Raw genomic sequence first — 16,975 nt, forward strand, 5'->3', positions numbered from 1 at the left:
TTCAAAAGGAGATATTTTATTTAACAGAAATCACTTTTCAAAAACTACAACGAACGACTCGTTTGGACTACAATGCATATTTTCCGGGATTTGTGATATCACACATATGACAAATGGGACGAGACCTGGTTGAGCTGCACTAGAGAAGGCAACGAGTGTAATCACTTTGTCAGAGACACGCTAGTTTTCCCCAAGGCAGAAGAACTTAAGAGTGGTTACAATCATCTGGGTTTAAATCGCGCTCAAATTGAATTGATTTTGATGCAATATTTACACTGAAGCTCACAGGCGGCTATGGTAAGGGGCATGACATTTCCCGACCAGGCGCCGAGTGCTGCCAATCACAACACACACTGGCCCAGCTAACCAATCACAGCACATTTCACATTTCAGAAGGCGGGCCTTCATTTGATACAGAAGCTATTCGAGCCGTTCATGCCAGACTGGGGAGAGAGTTGTTGTAATAATGTAAAATATGTGAAAAATAATGTGTTTATCGAACAACGTAGTATGAGAGCCTGTTCTAGTACACCCCCAAAACCAAATCAAGACTTTGTAAAAGAGCATAATAGGACCCCTTTAAAAACTGCAAACCGAGTTTTGTCTTGCTTTTTGTTTATTAACCACTAAAGTGAGATAATGTTGGCGATTCCTTGGCATTTAACCTCATCAAACAGCATGACATGATCAGACTCACAGATCGCAGCAGGAGTCGCCTCCCTGACTCTGTGAATCATGACTACTGTGTAAATTGGGTTCAGAGGAAGGTGTTGCCGTATTGCAGCCTCCCCGTTCACTTTCATCCCAGATCGCAGTGATCGTGTTGACGGGGAACCTCCAGCATTCTGCTACTAATGAAGGCACATGGATGAAAGCCATTCATCTTCAGTACATGGAAAAAACACGTCCAGATGCCCTTAGAATAAATTCTACTAGACTATTATTGATTGTGCTTGTGATATGGTGAAGCCGTAATGAAATCTCTCAGCAGTAAGTTAACGTTCATGTCATTTGTGATTAATGCTTTGAGCAAAACCATGTTTTATGAAACTCTGCTTTTTCATCAGAAACGAAGCAGATGTCAGGCTTTAAGTAATGTTGTCTTTGAAATTTGACTCTTCAGATTTCAGAGCCTACAAATGTATTTCTAAACCGCATGCTGAACAGAGAGACCATTACGAGGATTACATATAAACGTAAGTGTCTGCAAAATACCCATGTCTTTGTTAGTGTCAGTGGCCTTGGGAGCTCTTTTTCACACTCGTTAACTTTTAAAAGTTGCTTTTGTTGGCATTAAACAAAATGAATATGGTTTTTAGTAGCATTAAATTGAATTTCTATTAATATTGTTAACATTAAATTACATTTGATTGAAAACCGCTTGCATCTGTATTATTATGTCAAGTGGTTTCCACAGTCTGAGTGTGAAATATTGCTTCTGCAAAGGCCTTCATCACTCTTAATGAAAAATGACAGGAAAAACAAACTTGGCTTTGTATTACCACCTGGTGGTCTTGAATAAGAAGTGATATTTTATTTCTCTCAGCTTTGCCATCAGAACAAAAATAATAATAATAGTAGTGATATAAAAAATATCATAATTGTACTGTAGGAATGTTGACCGCATATAGAGATGAAAGCTGTTGAATATTTTATTGTAAGTGTGTGTGATTCACCTCATCCCATTGACTGTTTCATATCTTTTCAGATGATGCCTACTTACTGATGGGGCTCGATATTGAGGAGCTGTATCCCGAAACCTCCCGTTTTATCACATATGAAGGGTCGATAACTATTCCACCGTGCCTTGAGACAGCAACCTGGATATTAATGAATAAGCCAATTTACATCTCACAGATAGAGGTGAAATGCTAAAAACACACAAAAAATGATTTCTCCCCAAAATTATTGCACTTTAAAAGAACTGTTTTCTTTTTTTTATTATATTTTAAAATGTAATATATTCCTGCGATGGCAAAGCTAAATTTTCAGCAGCCATTACTCTAGTCTTCAGTGTCACATGATCCTTCAGGAATCATTCTATGCTGAAACATTTATTATTATTATCAATGTTGAAAACAGATGTGCAGCTTAATATTTTTGTAGAAACCATGTTTTTTCATGATTCTTAGAGATATTTCAAAAGAACAGCGTATATTTGAAATATAAATATTTAGTAAAATTATAAATGTTTTTACTGTCACTTTTGAGCAATTTAATGCATATTTCCTGAAGAAAAGCTGGAAAAATATTAATTTATGTTTTCTATATTATATTATATTATATTATATTATATTATATTATATTATGTGACCCTGAAGCACGAAAGCAGTCTTAAGTCGCTGGGGTATATTTGTAGCAATAGCCAAAAAAACATTGTATGGGTCAAAATTATCGATTTTTCTTTTATGCCAAAAATCATTAGGATATTAAGTAAAGATCATGAAGATATTTTGTTAATTTCCTACCGTAAATATATCAAAACTTAATTTTTCACTAGTATGCATTGCTAAGAACTTAATTTAGACAACTTTAAAAGCGATTTTCTCAATATTTAGATTTTTTTTTTTTGCACCCTCAGATTCCAGATTTTCAAATAGTTATATCTCGGCCAAATATTGATGTATAAATCTCAATTTCAAAAAATTGACCCATGACTGGTTTTGTGGTCCAGGGTCACATATATTATATTATATTATATTATATTATATATTATTTCAGATGCAGTCCCTTCGTCTCCTCAGCCTAAACCAGCCCTCTCAGATCTTCCTCAGTATGGGTGACAACATGCGGCCGACGCAGCCACTGCACCAGCGCTGCATCCGCACCAACATCAACTTCAGTCAGAGACGGGACTGTCCTAACAACCGTGTGCTGAGGCTGCAATACAGAGGTCTGTGTCACACTTGCCATCAATAACATACGCAAGCTTTGTGTCACGAACGCACTGCTGCATGCATGCTGTGTGCAATAAAGCTGAGTGCATGCTCTAATTAGACACTTTACACGATTATTGCTCTTGAAACAGATGGAAATTATACATTTGTCTTTATGAATAAGTGTTGTGCTTCACAAAGAAAGTTATGTGACAGCACATTCTCTACTTCTATTTCCAGTGAATGAATGGCTTCTGAAATAACAGCTTGACGTGGATTAGTTACTACAACAATCTGGTAACCGCTGAAGAATATGGCCAACAGACAGAAAAATGGGATACATACAATGAGATGAAGAAAACAGAGGACTCTTCAATAAAAAAAATATACAATTACTTTTATACTTGTTTATATGTTTATAACAATATATATCAAAGCAGTTGCTTAGTCTATTCAATCAGACAGGACTGGTTCTCAGTGACACTGGGTCTTGAGGTACTGTCTGCTCTCGTTCTTTGCATCTGAACAGCAGGTGCACTCAAGCCTTGTTGCAGCGAATGGAAAACTACCTTTGCTCTATGCACAAGGATTTCATCTTTACTTTGACATGAGGCAAACAAAAGGATTTCAAGCCTATATCTTGGACTATTCGGAGCATGTTGCCTTCTTTACGTAAGTGTTTACAGTGCTAAATGAATTGAGTGATATCTGCCCAATAAATCTTTGAAGTGGTCATGGTGAATGTTTCTCTACTTTTTTAATTATGTTTTTGAATTATGGGTATCACGAAGACATGGGTATCAAGTTGATGCCAGTGGATTGTCAAAATAAAATGAATGAATAATTCAGTCTGTTGAATAATAGTTTAAAAATGTTGATATAGTGCTCAAGCTTTCAGTTGGATTATATAATGGATTTATGATATGAATATTTATAGGGTGATAAATGTGTAAGAGAGTGTGTTACAGAAAACAGACAAATCTGCTCAGATTTAGCATCGAAAACTGCTATATTTTGATGGATTTAACAAAATAATAAGCATTTAAATAAATAGTGCGTTTTTCAAATGTCTCAATTCTTATACTTTTATGGTTATCCTTCAATGTAATCTTTTACATCTAAATGTACCATAAATAGGAATAGGCTATATAATTTAAAATATGGTCTTATGCAGCATGCTAGGTTTAACTATTATTATTTATACAAAAAAAATAGCACTGATTTTACAGTTATTAAACATACTGAAAAGAGACATTTAAAATAACTATTTTCAAATCTGGCAAATAGTTGTTGCCAAAAATGTTTTTGTTGATATACACTACAGCACAAAAAAGGGTCTCTAAGATATGTATGTTTTTGAAACGAGTCATGCTCACCAAGGCTGCACATATTTGGTAAAACAAAAACAAGAAAAATCAGTAAGACAGTACTGTAAAACATTATAACAATTGACAAGAACTGTTTTCTATTTTTAATGTATCACTTTAAAATGCAATCACAATAATGAGTACATAATCACATTGTTTTAAAATGTGATTCATTCAGGTGATGGCACAGCTGAATATTTAGCAGCCATTACCTAAATATTATCATTTTATTGCATCCTTGCTGAATAAAGTACATTTGAACAGTATGTGTATATGACCACGTTGGGTAGTTTTTTCTAAATCGACCTAAACTTGGCAGATTTGGGTGCTAAATCAGACGGAATGGGGCAGTTTTACATTTGGCGACCACATTCTCTCTCCTCCTGGCGTCTGGTCAGTACAGTATTAGTTTATGGCCAGTAGGGGGGCAGAAATGTGCTAGAAAATCAGGTCAGATGCAGCTCAAAATGTGTCACATGCTGGCGGAGCACTATTGAGGGAACAAAGGAGCTGGGGGTGAGTGTTCGTTAACTTTGTGTTCTTTATTCCGAATTATTGGTTTCCACAAACAACTTTCTATCCACGTTATAATATATGTAATAATATATCAAACATACCCAGTTCTTTGGCACGTATTGTGATTTGAATGTCTTAAACGGTTGTCCGACTTTAGCTGCTAACGTTAGCCCGCTAGCTAATGCGGGTTCTGTTTGTAAAATATGAAAGCTTTTGAAAACTTCAAACACAATCCAAATAATTTAAAAGCCATGTTCTGCCTGAAATGCGAAGATAAGTTGTATTTCATGTGATATCTCGCTGTTATGTTATTCAGCTGGCGTTAGCCATTTTCATTCATTGATGTATTTTGCATGTTAGCATCTTCACCGACTGGCAATCATGTGCTCGGGATGCTTATAGCTCGCCTAGTACAACACCTTTACATTATGTTTCGTGTTAATAACCACTTTGTGTTGTTTTCCCCATGCAGCTGTCGTTTTAATACATTTGTCTTTAAATCAACCTCTTGGCGAGCTGCAAGCTCTCTCGCCTCATTGTGTGAGCCATTATCCGCATTGAGTAACGCTACAGGCCTGAGATCCATAAACACAATGTCTCATTTAGTTCTTTTTAAATCCACATCTTAGTCATTTTTATTAATAACAAGGATACGAACTGTGGCCAGTTCAATCAAACATTGTCTCGAATTTCACATTTAATGCTAAACGGGTGGGTGTATTGTTGTTAAACGTTCAGAAAATGTCAGATTTGATAATAAAGCAGATTGAAGTAATGGTGCAGCTTCATCAAGTTATGTTTTTTGCACATATTGAAATGCACATATTGAAAGCATGCCTATCCGTCTAATAAGTTTTTTCCCTATTGCAGAACCAAATGACGGGGATAGCCTGATATCCTCAATCCTACAAACAAGATGTCAAGTAAGAGCACATTTCAACTGATTGATGGTTTAGACCCCCTTGAAGCCCACCCATCAGATCTTCAGAAATGACTTTATTAAAGATGCTTTACCATGGAGTTATTTGATATTACTACGTTCTCTAATTAATCTGTAAATATGGGTGTGCTTATCTTGATGTAATTGACAATAACATTTCTGGTGTGACTTGATTTATATACATTGAACTGATGCAGATGTGACAAATAAGTAGGCTTTACTGCTGATTATTAATTTTTGATCGAGTTTCGAGAGTGGATTAATTTTTTTCCCTTTTCTCTCTCACGCAGAGCGGCCACCCTATACCCCAGCCCCTGCCCCAGCCCCCACAACAGTAAGTAAACTGAACATGCCAATCATCCATATGGCCCCTCCCCTCCATCACGCAAACATGTACTGTAGGTTTCTTATGGCGCTTTTCCACTGCGTGGTATGGCTCGGTTCGCATTTCCACTGCAGTTTAGTATCGCTTTAGAGTGGGCGGGATTATTCACATGTCGTTATAGTTGCGCCGCCTCTACTGCGCGACTCCTAAAAATATGTTTTCATTCCGCGTCACCCCATCAAGCTCTCGCTGGATCCGCTCCTCTGCTATCAACGAGAGGAACGTCTGTTCTTCTGCAACAGGGGGAACAGCTACTTTTTGGTTGTTAAAAAAAGGTGCGCTCATTCAAAACAGTGTCGTTCGATCCTTCGCTGGCTGTGCTGATTTAAATCTAGCGGTTCTTTTGTGTTTGTGTCTCATGTCGCAAGTTCAGGGACGCAGGTAGTGACGATTCTCTCCGGCCAATCCGTGATCAGCAGAGTTTACACGTCACGTTTTGGTAACGGTACGGTACGCTTGGAACCCCAACCGAGGTGGTACTAAAAAAGGTACCAGGTACTGTACCCAGTGGAAAACCCCCAAAAAGTGAACCGTACTGTGCCGTACCATGCAGTGGAAAAGCGCCATTAGAGAGGAGAGGATTGTGGGAAGGACACAGTATCACATGGGGTGGCTTTTGCTATTTTTTTTAATGCAGATTTACACAGAAAGTGCTATTATGAGGCTCTGTCAATCCGTAAAGTGCTAAGGAGGATGCCGTTTACTTTAGGCTCTGAAAGTGTTTAATGAATAACCGTTAGGGCTGCATTGTGTGTGTGTGGGGGGGGGGGGTTCAATATTTAGTTTCTCTGTAATTATGAAAAAAAATTCTAGATTGAGTTAAATAGAGTTGATTATTCTAGAATGATTGTGGCGATTTTGTCAAGTGAAAATGCATATAACATAACAGCATAAGTTGGAAAATGACTTTTGATCTGTGTGTGTGAACCTTCCTTTTGGAGCTGACTGATTTGGGAAAAGCCTAAAAAAATGTGGGTGTTCACAGTTGGCTGTATTCTTTACATCTTTTTTCATAGGCCACATTCCCACTTTTTTGATCCATTCAATGTGACCTAAATATTTTGGTTGTAATTAAAAGTATTAAGCAAAATAAGACATTTATTGTAACATTGCTATTGTGATTAAAGACAAAAATCAAATGTTTAATGCAAATCTTTTATGAATTTATAATACTACTATTTAGTGTTTTAGTTTTTTCATTTTAACCATTAAGCTTTCATTTTGGTGGTTTGCTTGCAAATAAACATGTGCTACTTCCACATGCTCAGAATGAAGCGTGGTACAGTGTTCATGAGCATACAGCTCATGATATGGTGTTTCAGCATCTAAGAGTGTTGATTCATTTTCTGTGACTGTATCATGAGCCGCATGTGACGGAAACGAACTACAAAGCCCAAAATGCAATGCATCAAGTGGGAGGAGTCAGTAGGCTGAGTGTAAATGAACAGTGCCATGCTTCACTCTGAAACCCGAAGCACATATGTTCATTTAATTAAATCGCAGGTTTTGAGAATTTTATTCTGATATATTTTTTGGTCATATCACAATTCGATTTTTAGATATGTTCTGCAGCCTTAACTTTATAGACTCGTAAGATGTTAAACCTTCCTGGTTATTCATTAAACACTGTTTGGAGCATTAAGTGTGTGAGCCTGGTGCTAAGGAGGATGCCGTTTACTTTAGGCTCTGAAAGTGTTTAATGAATAACCGTTAGGGCTGCATTGTGTGTGTGGGGGGGGGCATAAGTTGGAAAATGACTTTTGATCTGTGTGTGTGTGTGTGAACCTTCCTTTTGGAGCTGACTGATTTGGGAAAAGCCTCAAAAAATGTGGGTGTTCACAGTTGGCTGTATTCTTTACATCTTTTTTCATAGGCCACATTCCCACTTTTTTGATCCATTCAATGTGACCTAAATATTTTGGTTGTAATTAAAAGTATTAAGCAAAATAAGAAATTTATTGTAACATTGCTATTGTGATTAAAGACAATCAAATGTTTAATGCAAATCTTTTATGAATTTATAATACTACTATTTAGTGTTTTAGTTTTTTTCATTTTAACCATTAAGCTTTCATTTTGGTGGTTTGCTTGCAAATAAACATGTGCTACTTCCACATGCTCAGAATGAAGCGTGGTACAGTGTTCATGAGCATACAGCTCATGATATGGTGTTTCAGCATCTAAGAGTGTGTTGATTCATTTTCTGTGACTGTATCATGAGCCGCATGTGACGGAAACGAACTACAAAGCCCAAAATGCAATGCATCAAGTGGGAGGAGTCAGTAGGCTGAGTGTAAATGAACAGTGCCATGCTTCACTCTGAAACCCGAAGCACATATGTTCATTTAATTAAATCGCAGGTTTTGAGAATTTTATTCTGATATATTTTTTGGTCATATCACAATTCGATTTTTAGATATGTTCTGCAGCCTTAACTTTATAGACTCGTAAGATGTTAAACCTTCCTGGTTATTCATTAAACACTGTTTGGAGCATTAAGTGTGTGAGCCTCCTTTTATGCTTAGGCTTTCACACTTTATTTAATCATTATTCATTAAAATAGATACAGAGAACCGTTCGCAGTAATTTAGCATTGATGCTTTGCTCCGCACGCATCCTTGAAAATATTTGATCCAAATCCCAATTAATTACTTTTAGTGCTCCAGAACTGTTATTTTTGTCAGTTTTGAGACTGATTATTCAGGTCACACGCCACTGAGAGATTTGGCTCAAATACTCCCCATCTGAATCCCTAAAGTTAACGAAGCCTTCTAGCACCTCATTACGTCCCACCACCACCCATAGTGCCTGTGGCTTTGCTACAAATGGATGTAGAATAATGCCAGGGTTGTGCTGCTATCAAAGATGGCTGCTTTTTGCATGTTTTATGCAAATCGTGACAGAAAACGAAAGCAGGTTCTCCTTTTCATTTTTTTTTTTGTCCCTTCCTCCCTTGTTTGTGTCATTTCTCATTCGTGTTTTGTCTCATTTGTCTCCATCAGCAAATGCCCACCACCCCTGGGTTTGTGGGGTACAACCCATACAGCCATCTGGCCTACAACAACTACAGGCTGGGAGGGAACCCCGGCGGGAACAACAGGGTAATGGTAGGACCGGTGCCAACTAGGGCCCTAACGACAGCCGAGGAACTAAAAACCCAGAGGAGAGGATGCTAAAGCTAACTTACATGGCCTGAATATCAAATAGTGAAATGCTTTGCTCTAACACTGTACAGACTTATTTTATAGAGTTGAAGGTGTCTGTCGTGTAGTAGAGTCGAGTCTTGGGTAGTTTTGTAGCTTTCATAAACTTCATGCTTCTGTGAAGTACTCTCTCTGTAGCGTCTGGTTGGGTGTGATTGACGCAGTATGAATCGTAGCTTCAGAGTGATTGCTTCTCAGAACTGTTCCCCCTTTCCCCTGTCGGCCATCCTATCACCTCATTGTGCACAAGAGCTAACGGCTGTCCGCTCGCATGGCTTTAGATGCCCGTGCCAAACGCAGTAACTTGGCACGGCTTCTTGGCAAGCTTGAGGCATTTTAGCTGTTGGCTGGTTTTATCCAAACCTCTGCAGAATCATTTTCAGGCATAAAAGACAGTGGCTTTGTGTCCAAAAGAACTTAATGCATGGCCTTGTCAGTGTAATGTTAATGTGGTGTATTTGGTTTGCCGTTTAGGTAAGTCTCTCGCCCCCTTTGCGAAGCGCTTCACAGTCATCTTGTCTTTAAGTCGTGCTTTTTGCCTCCTGTCTCTTTCTCTCCATAGTGCTCCATTATGACAGTTCACTGCTTTCTGTGATGACCACGTGTGCCCTTCGTGATCTCTAACGCCCCATGTGGGCTTCTTTCCTTCTCCCACAGAACTCCCCTGGGATCACCGTTCCTAAGCCACCCAAACCACCAGACAAGCCGCTGATGCCCTACATGCGGTATAGCCGGAAGGTAAGCAGGAAGGTAAGACACCCACGGTGTCTGCTTTTACTGCTTGTAAATTGAGGAGAGCGCTTCTGCGATCAGCTTGAAGGCTGAGGGGCAGTCAGTGGTCTGATTCCGCCCCTTCAGATGGTAGACCCCAACATCGCTTCATTGCTTTCTTCTCTTCAACAAGGCTGGGAAACTGACATCTGTTGTTTCTGATTTACTCGTTTGAGAATATAAACTATATATGCTCCTTTTCCTTTCTCTTGTAAGCAAAATGTTTTGAAAAGTGAACGTAAAGCAGTTAGGTTTGTTAATGCATTTGAATCCGTAATAGATGACACATTTTGATATTTTACATTTAAACACATTGTTTAGATTCTTAATATGTTCAGATCAATTACTTTTCTCTCCTGTACTGCATTCGTGCTTTAGTTTTGAATAGAAAAGTAGGCAAAATTTGGTGCTCTATCTCTATTCTTTTTGGGAAAATGCAACCCTCTCCGTCCAGGAACCCAGACTGCTCTGTCGACTCTGAACTGACACTTGTATCTGCTTAGGTTTGGGACCAAGTTAAAGCCTCTAATCCTGACCTGAAGCTATGGGAGATTGGGAAGATCATCGGTGGCATGTGGAGGGACCTCACTGATGAGGAAAAACAGGACTATTTAAACGAATACGAAGCCGAGAAGGTTTGTCTTTTTAACTTTTTCTCGTCTTCAGTGAGACTCCAGAGAAGTCAAGCACTAAGCAATTTTTCTCCCCACAGATAGAGTATAATGACTCTCTGAAGGCCTACCACAATTCTCCAGCCTACCTGACGTACGTCAACGCTAAGAACCGTGCGGAAGCTGCTCTAGAAGAAGAGAGCCGGCAGAGACAGTCTCGCCTAGACAAGGGCGAGCCCTATATGAGCATCCAACCTGCTGAGGACCCTGATGGTGAGATTGACGTCTTAATGCCACCTTTGGATGGCAAGAACTTTATTTGAATATTACTTTAACATGAGCACTCAACATCTAGGTCTAACAATGTTGAATTTCATATTTCAGAGCTAGTGTGGCTAATAGGGGAAAAAAATGCCAATTGGTTTTTGAAACTGGTATATTTGCAGAATCCTTTTTAAGCATAAAGGTGCAGCCACACAATTTTAAAAAAGGCAGGAGAATGGCCATTGTCTGTTGTAAACAGTGTAGTGACGTATGAAGCACAGCTCACACAGAATTCATTTTCAAACCAAGCAGCTTTCTGTTGGTCAGTGCAGCAAATCTGACCAACTTTAACCTGTTGTGAAGTCTAAATGAGGAAGCATTTCTTCCTCATGCTAAATTCCCGATTGCGTGCATTTCTGCTCAAATTAAAAAATGTATCTGCCCCTTAAGGGGTACTAATGGCAGGTGTTTTTACTGTTACCATTTAGTAAAAAGTGTTTTCACATCTAACTTTTTTTTTTTTTTTTTTGTGCTTTAGTTATAATGGGCAATTATAATAGCAGCAACTTTTTTTTAATTGCTTTCAGTAAGTGCCAGGGGTTTAAATGTGAAATAATGATTTTAGATATAAACATGTATTATATGTGTTATGACCTTGTGGGACGTGAACTACCAGGATTGTTCTACGAGAAATAATTGGCATCTAAATTCTTGAGTTTATAATGGTAAAGCCATTCAGCTTTCCTTTTACAAGCCTCCTGTTGAGAAGTAATTATCTGAATAATTATTTCCAGATAATCATCTGAATGGCACTAAATTGTAAAACGACGTTCTGAAACTTGTGAATTTAAGAGAAAGCACTCTGGTTCTGTTCTCTATTGCTTGCTTTCAAATATGAAATGCCTCTGTAGACTATGACGATGGGTTCTCCATGAAGCATATAGCGGCAGCTCGTTTCCAGAGGAACCACCGGCTCATCAGTGACATCCTGAGCGAGGTTGTGGTGCCTGATGTTCGCTCGGTGGTGACCACTGCTCGCATGCAGGTCCTCAAACGCCAAGTCCAGTCCCTCATGGTCCACCAGGTATGTTGGGCATGTTAAACACACAAGACATAAAACTCAAGACACATACTTTAATCATCGTACCTTGATTTCCAAACAGAGGAAGCTCGAAGCAGAGCTGCTTCAAATTGAGGACCGACACCAGGAGAAGAAGAGGAGGTTTCTGGAGAGCACAGACTCCTTCAATAACGAGCTCAAACGGGTGTGAAATTCAGTTTGATCGCTGAACTAATAGCCTTTGCGTTTAGCCTGAGCTCAAATGCCAAATGCACTGCCAGTGATTGATGTGCAGTTTGTGTTTGTTTAGCTGTGTAGTCTGAAAGTGGAGGTGGACATGGAGAAGCTGGCAGCCGAAATGGCTGCTGCAGAGGAGGCGGCTCGCCGGAGGGCGGAGGAGAGAGAGCGGGAAGCTGCAGAGCAGGTGGAAAGAGCCGCTCAAGAAGAGCAACAGCCTGCCGCCGGCGCCCAGGCCAATGCCAACCCCGAACAGACCTCTGCCAGCGAGGCCAAGGATGGAGAAGACAAGCCCACCCCGATGGAGACGGGTCAGACCTGCGCCGTTATGTTCTCTAACTTTGAATATTCAACAAAAATAGAGTTAAAGATGTTTGACTGTGGTGTCTGTTCTGCAGAGTCTTTGGCTGAAGCTTCTGAAGGATCTCAGGAGGCTGAGCAAGGCGCCCCGGCTGCAGCAGGAGACAAACCGGCTCAACCTGAGCCTGCAGAGGGCGCTACAGACGAGGGCACCAGCGACAGCACTGCTCCGTCTGAGAGCAGCTCTGGACCCCCGGCAGAACCCCAGGCCTCAGACACCCCTGAAGAGCGGCTGCCCACCCAGCCACAATAACCCCAGCTCCTAATCTTCATGTTCATTTACGAAGTCTCACTTCGCTCTGTGTACAGTAAAGTAATTTGTCCTCTAGGATTTGTAATCCTATGACCTGCCAGTCAGTGAGTGAGAACACTGAAAAATTATTGCTTTTTCTCCCCTACCTGAATGTTCTTCAGTGAAATGTTTTGGAAGGACAGCAGAATCTTAATTGGCATTCCACACACATTCAGTCAGGCATACGTTTGCTTGATCTAACCCTGATGTTACAAGCCCATTTGAGTACTCTTGAGCTACAGCCATTAAAAAGCTGTTTTATCATTGTAAAGTGGGCAAATGTTGAGTAAAATGTAACGCTTGCATCCTGCAGTCACCAATTTTTTTTTTTTTTTGAGAAAAGCCGAAGTGCAAGGTTATTTGCTGTCACTTACCATGTTTTATCTACCTGTGGCATGATTATTTTGTGGTATATCTTTGTTTCATCGTTTCACAGTTTAGTTGAGTAGTCTGTGGGCTGTAGTTTTTTTTTTTTTTTGTACTTAAAATAAAGCCATGCTAGCACTCATGATTTTCCATTGCAACAGATTGACCGCACAGAGCAGATATCTACATGGAATGGTATTACATTAAGCCTCTGGATTATTGTGTTTTTGTATTGTTGGAAGGTATTCTCTCAATAAAGTGATTTCTATGTCCGTTTTAAACATCTGCTCTTTTTGTCTTTTGTGTAGTGGTTTATGGTTTTGTTTTTTTGATTAAATTTTAAAGTCAGTGTTTGTTTTTTAATTTTCTTTTCTTTTCTTTTTACTTTGTTTTTAATATTAAAATGCTGAATACTAGTTGGGTTGTCTGTGTAATAACTTGCATTATTTGTACTACTGATACAATCGTTTACTATTGCAACTACTATCATAATTAGATGTGAAATGTACACAATCTTTTTTTTTTTTTTTTGCTGATATAAAAAAACAAATGTTTAAACCTTTGTAAAATCAAGTTCTGGATCTTCAAATAATCCAAATCTAATGTGAAGCCCTTCAAACTTGACCCCCCTCTGTAGCAGAATCCATTTAAAATCAGTAGTGCTTTGTTTCATTCAGTGGATAAGCACATTATCTTGGTTCCAGACATTAAAGTTATGTATTGTCTGATTTTGGGTTTAGCTTTTCAATTTGTGATTTTTTTTCAAATTTATTATTAGTTGCATCCATATTACATTAGATTATGCTGACCGTAAAACAATTTAGACATTAATGATTTGCAGAGAGTTGAGAAAAAGTATTTAAAAACAAGTACCGCCATATCTTCAATCCTGGGAGAAATGGATTGTGTTTATGTCTTTGTGTTTTGTAATTTGACCTCTGTATGTATCTGTTAATAAGACCTATGTAAAGATGCAAAGGTGACCAGTCAACTGTTTGTCAAGTTCTGTTGTTATTCTTATTAAAAAAAAATATATATATATAAAACAAAAAAAAACAAGTACCGTAATGGACGCATAAAACAGCTGAATGAACCAAATTCAGGTAGCCTTATTCTATTAAGATGTTGTGCATGCCTTTTAAAGGATGTGATCAACCTATATTTATCATTATGTAAAGGCATCTCCATAGCAACCATAGGGAAAAAGTCTCACACTCCTTATTATTCCATTTAACTCCAGGGCATTACAGAGAGGCAGAGATCAGACACTAGAAAAGGTTACAAGACATTTTTAGGACCAATAGGCCTATATCTCAGAGTACTGAATGTATCATATTCATCTCGATGTGGAATCTAAAAAATCTAAAAATCTAAAAAAACTAATAATTTAAAGTGAAGAATGCAATTCCAAACCTGTAAGATTTTTTTCTTCAGTGGAACGTAAAAGGAAGATATTTTGAAGAACAATTTTGGTGACCATTGGCTTTCATTGTAGATACAAAAACCAGATACATTTCTTAAAATATCTTCTTTTATGTTCCACAATAGAAAGAAATTCATTCAGGTTTGGAACAACATGAGGGAGTAAATGACCATTTTTATTTTTAAGTGAACTCCCTTAGGAGTGTGTGTTTAACACACATATATTCCAACTGCAGGTGGCAGTGTTTCATCTTGTTGAATTTTGCTCTGCTGACAAAGAAAGGAAAGATTTTGCAATGATGGATGTGCTTGAAAATCAAATACATTTTATGAAAAAACTACATCAATATGTGTCTGAGGTTCCAGTCTTGAGGAACCTCTCACAAAATGCACAAACTCAAAAAGAAGACTGCAAATCGCAGGATTTCAGTACATGTACTGTAGGTATGATGTGTGTGCGTGGGCACCACCAGCAGTAAGCGTAGTGGGCGCAGAGCAGGTAAGCTGCTCTGGATGCTGTTAGCTTGTGGGCATCACTACTCACAGGTGATCTCTGTGACCTTAACACTGTATCTCCTGCTCCAGCATTAAACTACGCAGTTCTGGGTTGCATTTCTGTCCATCTCACATGCTGTTGTGCATTTAACAGTTTCCTTTGACTCCCTTAACACAGGAAAAGACAGTGTTAACCAAGAGAAAATATATTTAACACGGACTCCACAACACAAAACTTCACAACAGCTCTGGATGCAAAAACAAGCCATTTCATCTGCAGTAGAGATGCATTTTGAATCATAGGTTAAGCCGCAAGAGGATGTGAAGATGGTTTTAAAGGGGTCCTATGATGCAATTTAAAATTTTCCTTTCTCTTTGGAGTGTTACAAGTTGTTTGTAAATAGATAAGATCCCTAAAGTTGCAAAGACTAAAGTCTCAAACCCAGAGATATTCTTTATAATTGTTAAAGGGGTCATATGATGTTGCTAAAAAGAACATTATTTTGTGTATTTGGTGTAATGAAATGTGTTTAATGCGGTTTAAGGTTCAAAAACACATTATTTTCCACGTACTGTACATTATTGTTTCTCCTCTATGCCCCACCTTTCTGAAACGCGTCGATTTTTACAAAGCTCATCGTTCTGAAAAGCGAGTTGTGCTCTAATTGGCCAGCTATCCAGTGCGTTATGATTGGCCGAATACCTCAAGCGTGTGACGGAAATGTTACGCGACTCACCATACTGTGATGCCGGAGGACGGGGGGCTTGAGAACGGCGTGGCCAGCGGATTCGACAAAGGAGCGTCCGGCGGGCTTGCGGCAACCACATGTGACGACCCCAGGCTGGACTCCACTTCGTCCACGGTGAAAGCCGATCCGGTGATCGACAGCGCGAAGTTGATGTATTTCCTCAGCGCCCAGCACGGATCAGCTCCAGGCATGATGAAGCGGATATTGTCCTCTTTTGGAAGACCAAACAAAGTAGTTTCGCTTTCACAATGAAGCACACAGCGTCTTCACGACATGGCGACTGCGGCAACAACAATACTACAGTGAGAATAAACGTTGTGTCTTCTTTCTTTGCGTGAACATTTGGGTGGCGTTATGCAAATCTTCCCACATCGTGACGTAGACATGTGGGGGCGTGTTAGAACGAGCCTTTTTAGGTAGGCGTGGTTGACTCTTAACTTTTATAAAGAATATCTCTTTGGATTTGAGAATTTAGTCTTTGCAACTTTACAGATCTTTATGCACCAAGAGCTTGTAACACAAAATTGAAATTGCATCATATGAACCCTTTAAGACTTTTCCACGCCCTCCTAAAGCGCCTTGTTTAAACACGCCCCCACATATCTACGTCACTGTGTGGGAAGATTTGCATAACACCGCCCAAATGTTCACACAAAGAAATGAGGCATAACTTTTATTCTCGCTGTAGTATTGTTGTTGCCGCCGCCGCCATGTCGTGAAGGCACTGTGTGATTCGTTGTGTAGCCTACAATGCGTCTGTGCACAAAGACTGTTTCTATAAAGTGGGGCAGTTCCAACTTTGCAAGGACAGTCTGGCGCTTCTGACTCACAGCCTACAAGTAAATTTTTTATATTTAAAGAATTTTCTACTGATTATTCAAATGCGAGTTTTGAGCAGTGTAGAGTAGGGCTTGTTGTTTGTCGTTTCTCCGATCACAAATGCAGACATGGTTTGATGTTTACGCGGCGCAATATGCAACACAACATGTAAAAAGACAGTATAAATCATTATAATCCATAATTATGTCCCCACTGGATGCAACAAATGCCTTGTTTATAAT

The 16,975-nt window shown here is 39.1% G+C and overlaps 2 protein-coding genes across 6 annotated transcripts in view; both read left to right on the plus strand.

Annotated features, from left to right (window-relative positions):
* ca10b (carbonic anhydrase Xb) overlaps nucleotides 1-3,603 on the plus strand; it is a 22,104-nt gene extending 18,501 nt beyond the window's left edge. Inside the window, exons 6-9 of the mRNA XM_016293359.1 lie at nucleotides 1,124-1,196; nucleotides 1,709-1,863; nucleotides 2,722-2,893; nucleotides 3,117-3,603. Coding sequence (XP_016148845.1) covers nucleotides 1,124-1,196; nucleotides 1,709-1,863; nucleotides 2,722-2,893; nucleotides 3,117-3,139 — 423 coding nt within the window. The 3' untranslated portion in view covers nucleotides 3,140-3,603. The remainder of the gene's footprint in view (nucleotides 1-1,123; nucleotides 1,197-1,708; nucleotides 1,864-2,721; nucleotides 2,894-3,116) is intronic.
* A 1,063-nt stretch (nucleotides 3,604-4,666) lies between these two features.
* On the plus strand, nucleotides 4,667-13,529 carry LOC107601252 (SWI/SNF-related matrix-associated actin-dependent regulator of chromatin subfamily E member 1-like). Of its 5 annotated transcripts, none has more exons than XM_016293360.1 (11): nucleotides 4,667-4,759; nucleotides 5,630-5,682; nucleotides 5,990-6,033; nucleotides 9,087-9,191; nucleotides 9,945-10,037; nucleotides 10,562-10,693; nucleotides 10,771-10,942; nucleotides 11,845-12,017; nucleotides 12,097-12,198; nucleotides 12,304-12,541; nucleotides 12,629-13,529. In XM_016293360.1, the coding sequence occupies exons 2-11, from the start codon at nucleotides 5,676-5,678 to the stop codon at nucleotides 12,841-12,843; spliced, it is 1,281 nt and encodes a 426-aa protein (XP_016148846.1). In that variant the 5' UTR covers nucleotides 4,667-4,759; nucleotides 5,630-5,675; the 3' UTR covers nucleotides 12,844-13,529. The 5 variants fall into 5 exon arrangements, with proteins under 5 accessions (XP_016148846.1, XP_016148849.1, XP_016148848.1 ...); XM_016293363.1 differs by having other exon boundaries at nucleotides 9,945-10,025; XM_016293362.1 differs by having other exon boundaries at nucleotides 9,087-9,185.
* Nucleotides 13,530-16,975: the final 3,446 nt, after the last annotated feature.

This window comes from Sinocyclocheilus grahami, unplaced genomic scaffold (genome assembly GCF_001515645.1).
Source record: "Sinocyclocheilus grahami isolate Dianchi unplaced genomic scaffold, SAMN03320097.WGS_v1.1 scaffold302.1, whole genome shotgun sequence".
Classification (NCBI taxonomy): domain Eukaryota; kingdom Metazoa; phylum Chordata; class Actinopteri; order Cypriniformes; family Cyprinidae; genus Sinocyclocheilus; species Sinocyclocheilus grahami.

Bases quoted from the DNA above. Each gene is read 5' to 3' on its own strand.
- LOC107601252 (XM_016293360.1), top strand. The intron at 10,943-11,844 runs GTGAGATTGACG...ATGCCTCTGTAG, and splicing joins ACCTGCTGAGGACCCTGATG to ACTATGACGATGGGTTCTCC. The intron at 12,018-12,096 runs GTATGTTGGGCA...ATTTCCAAACAG, and splicing joins AGTCCCTCATGGTCCACCAG to AGGAAGCTCGAAGCAGAGCT.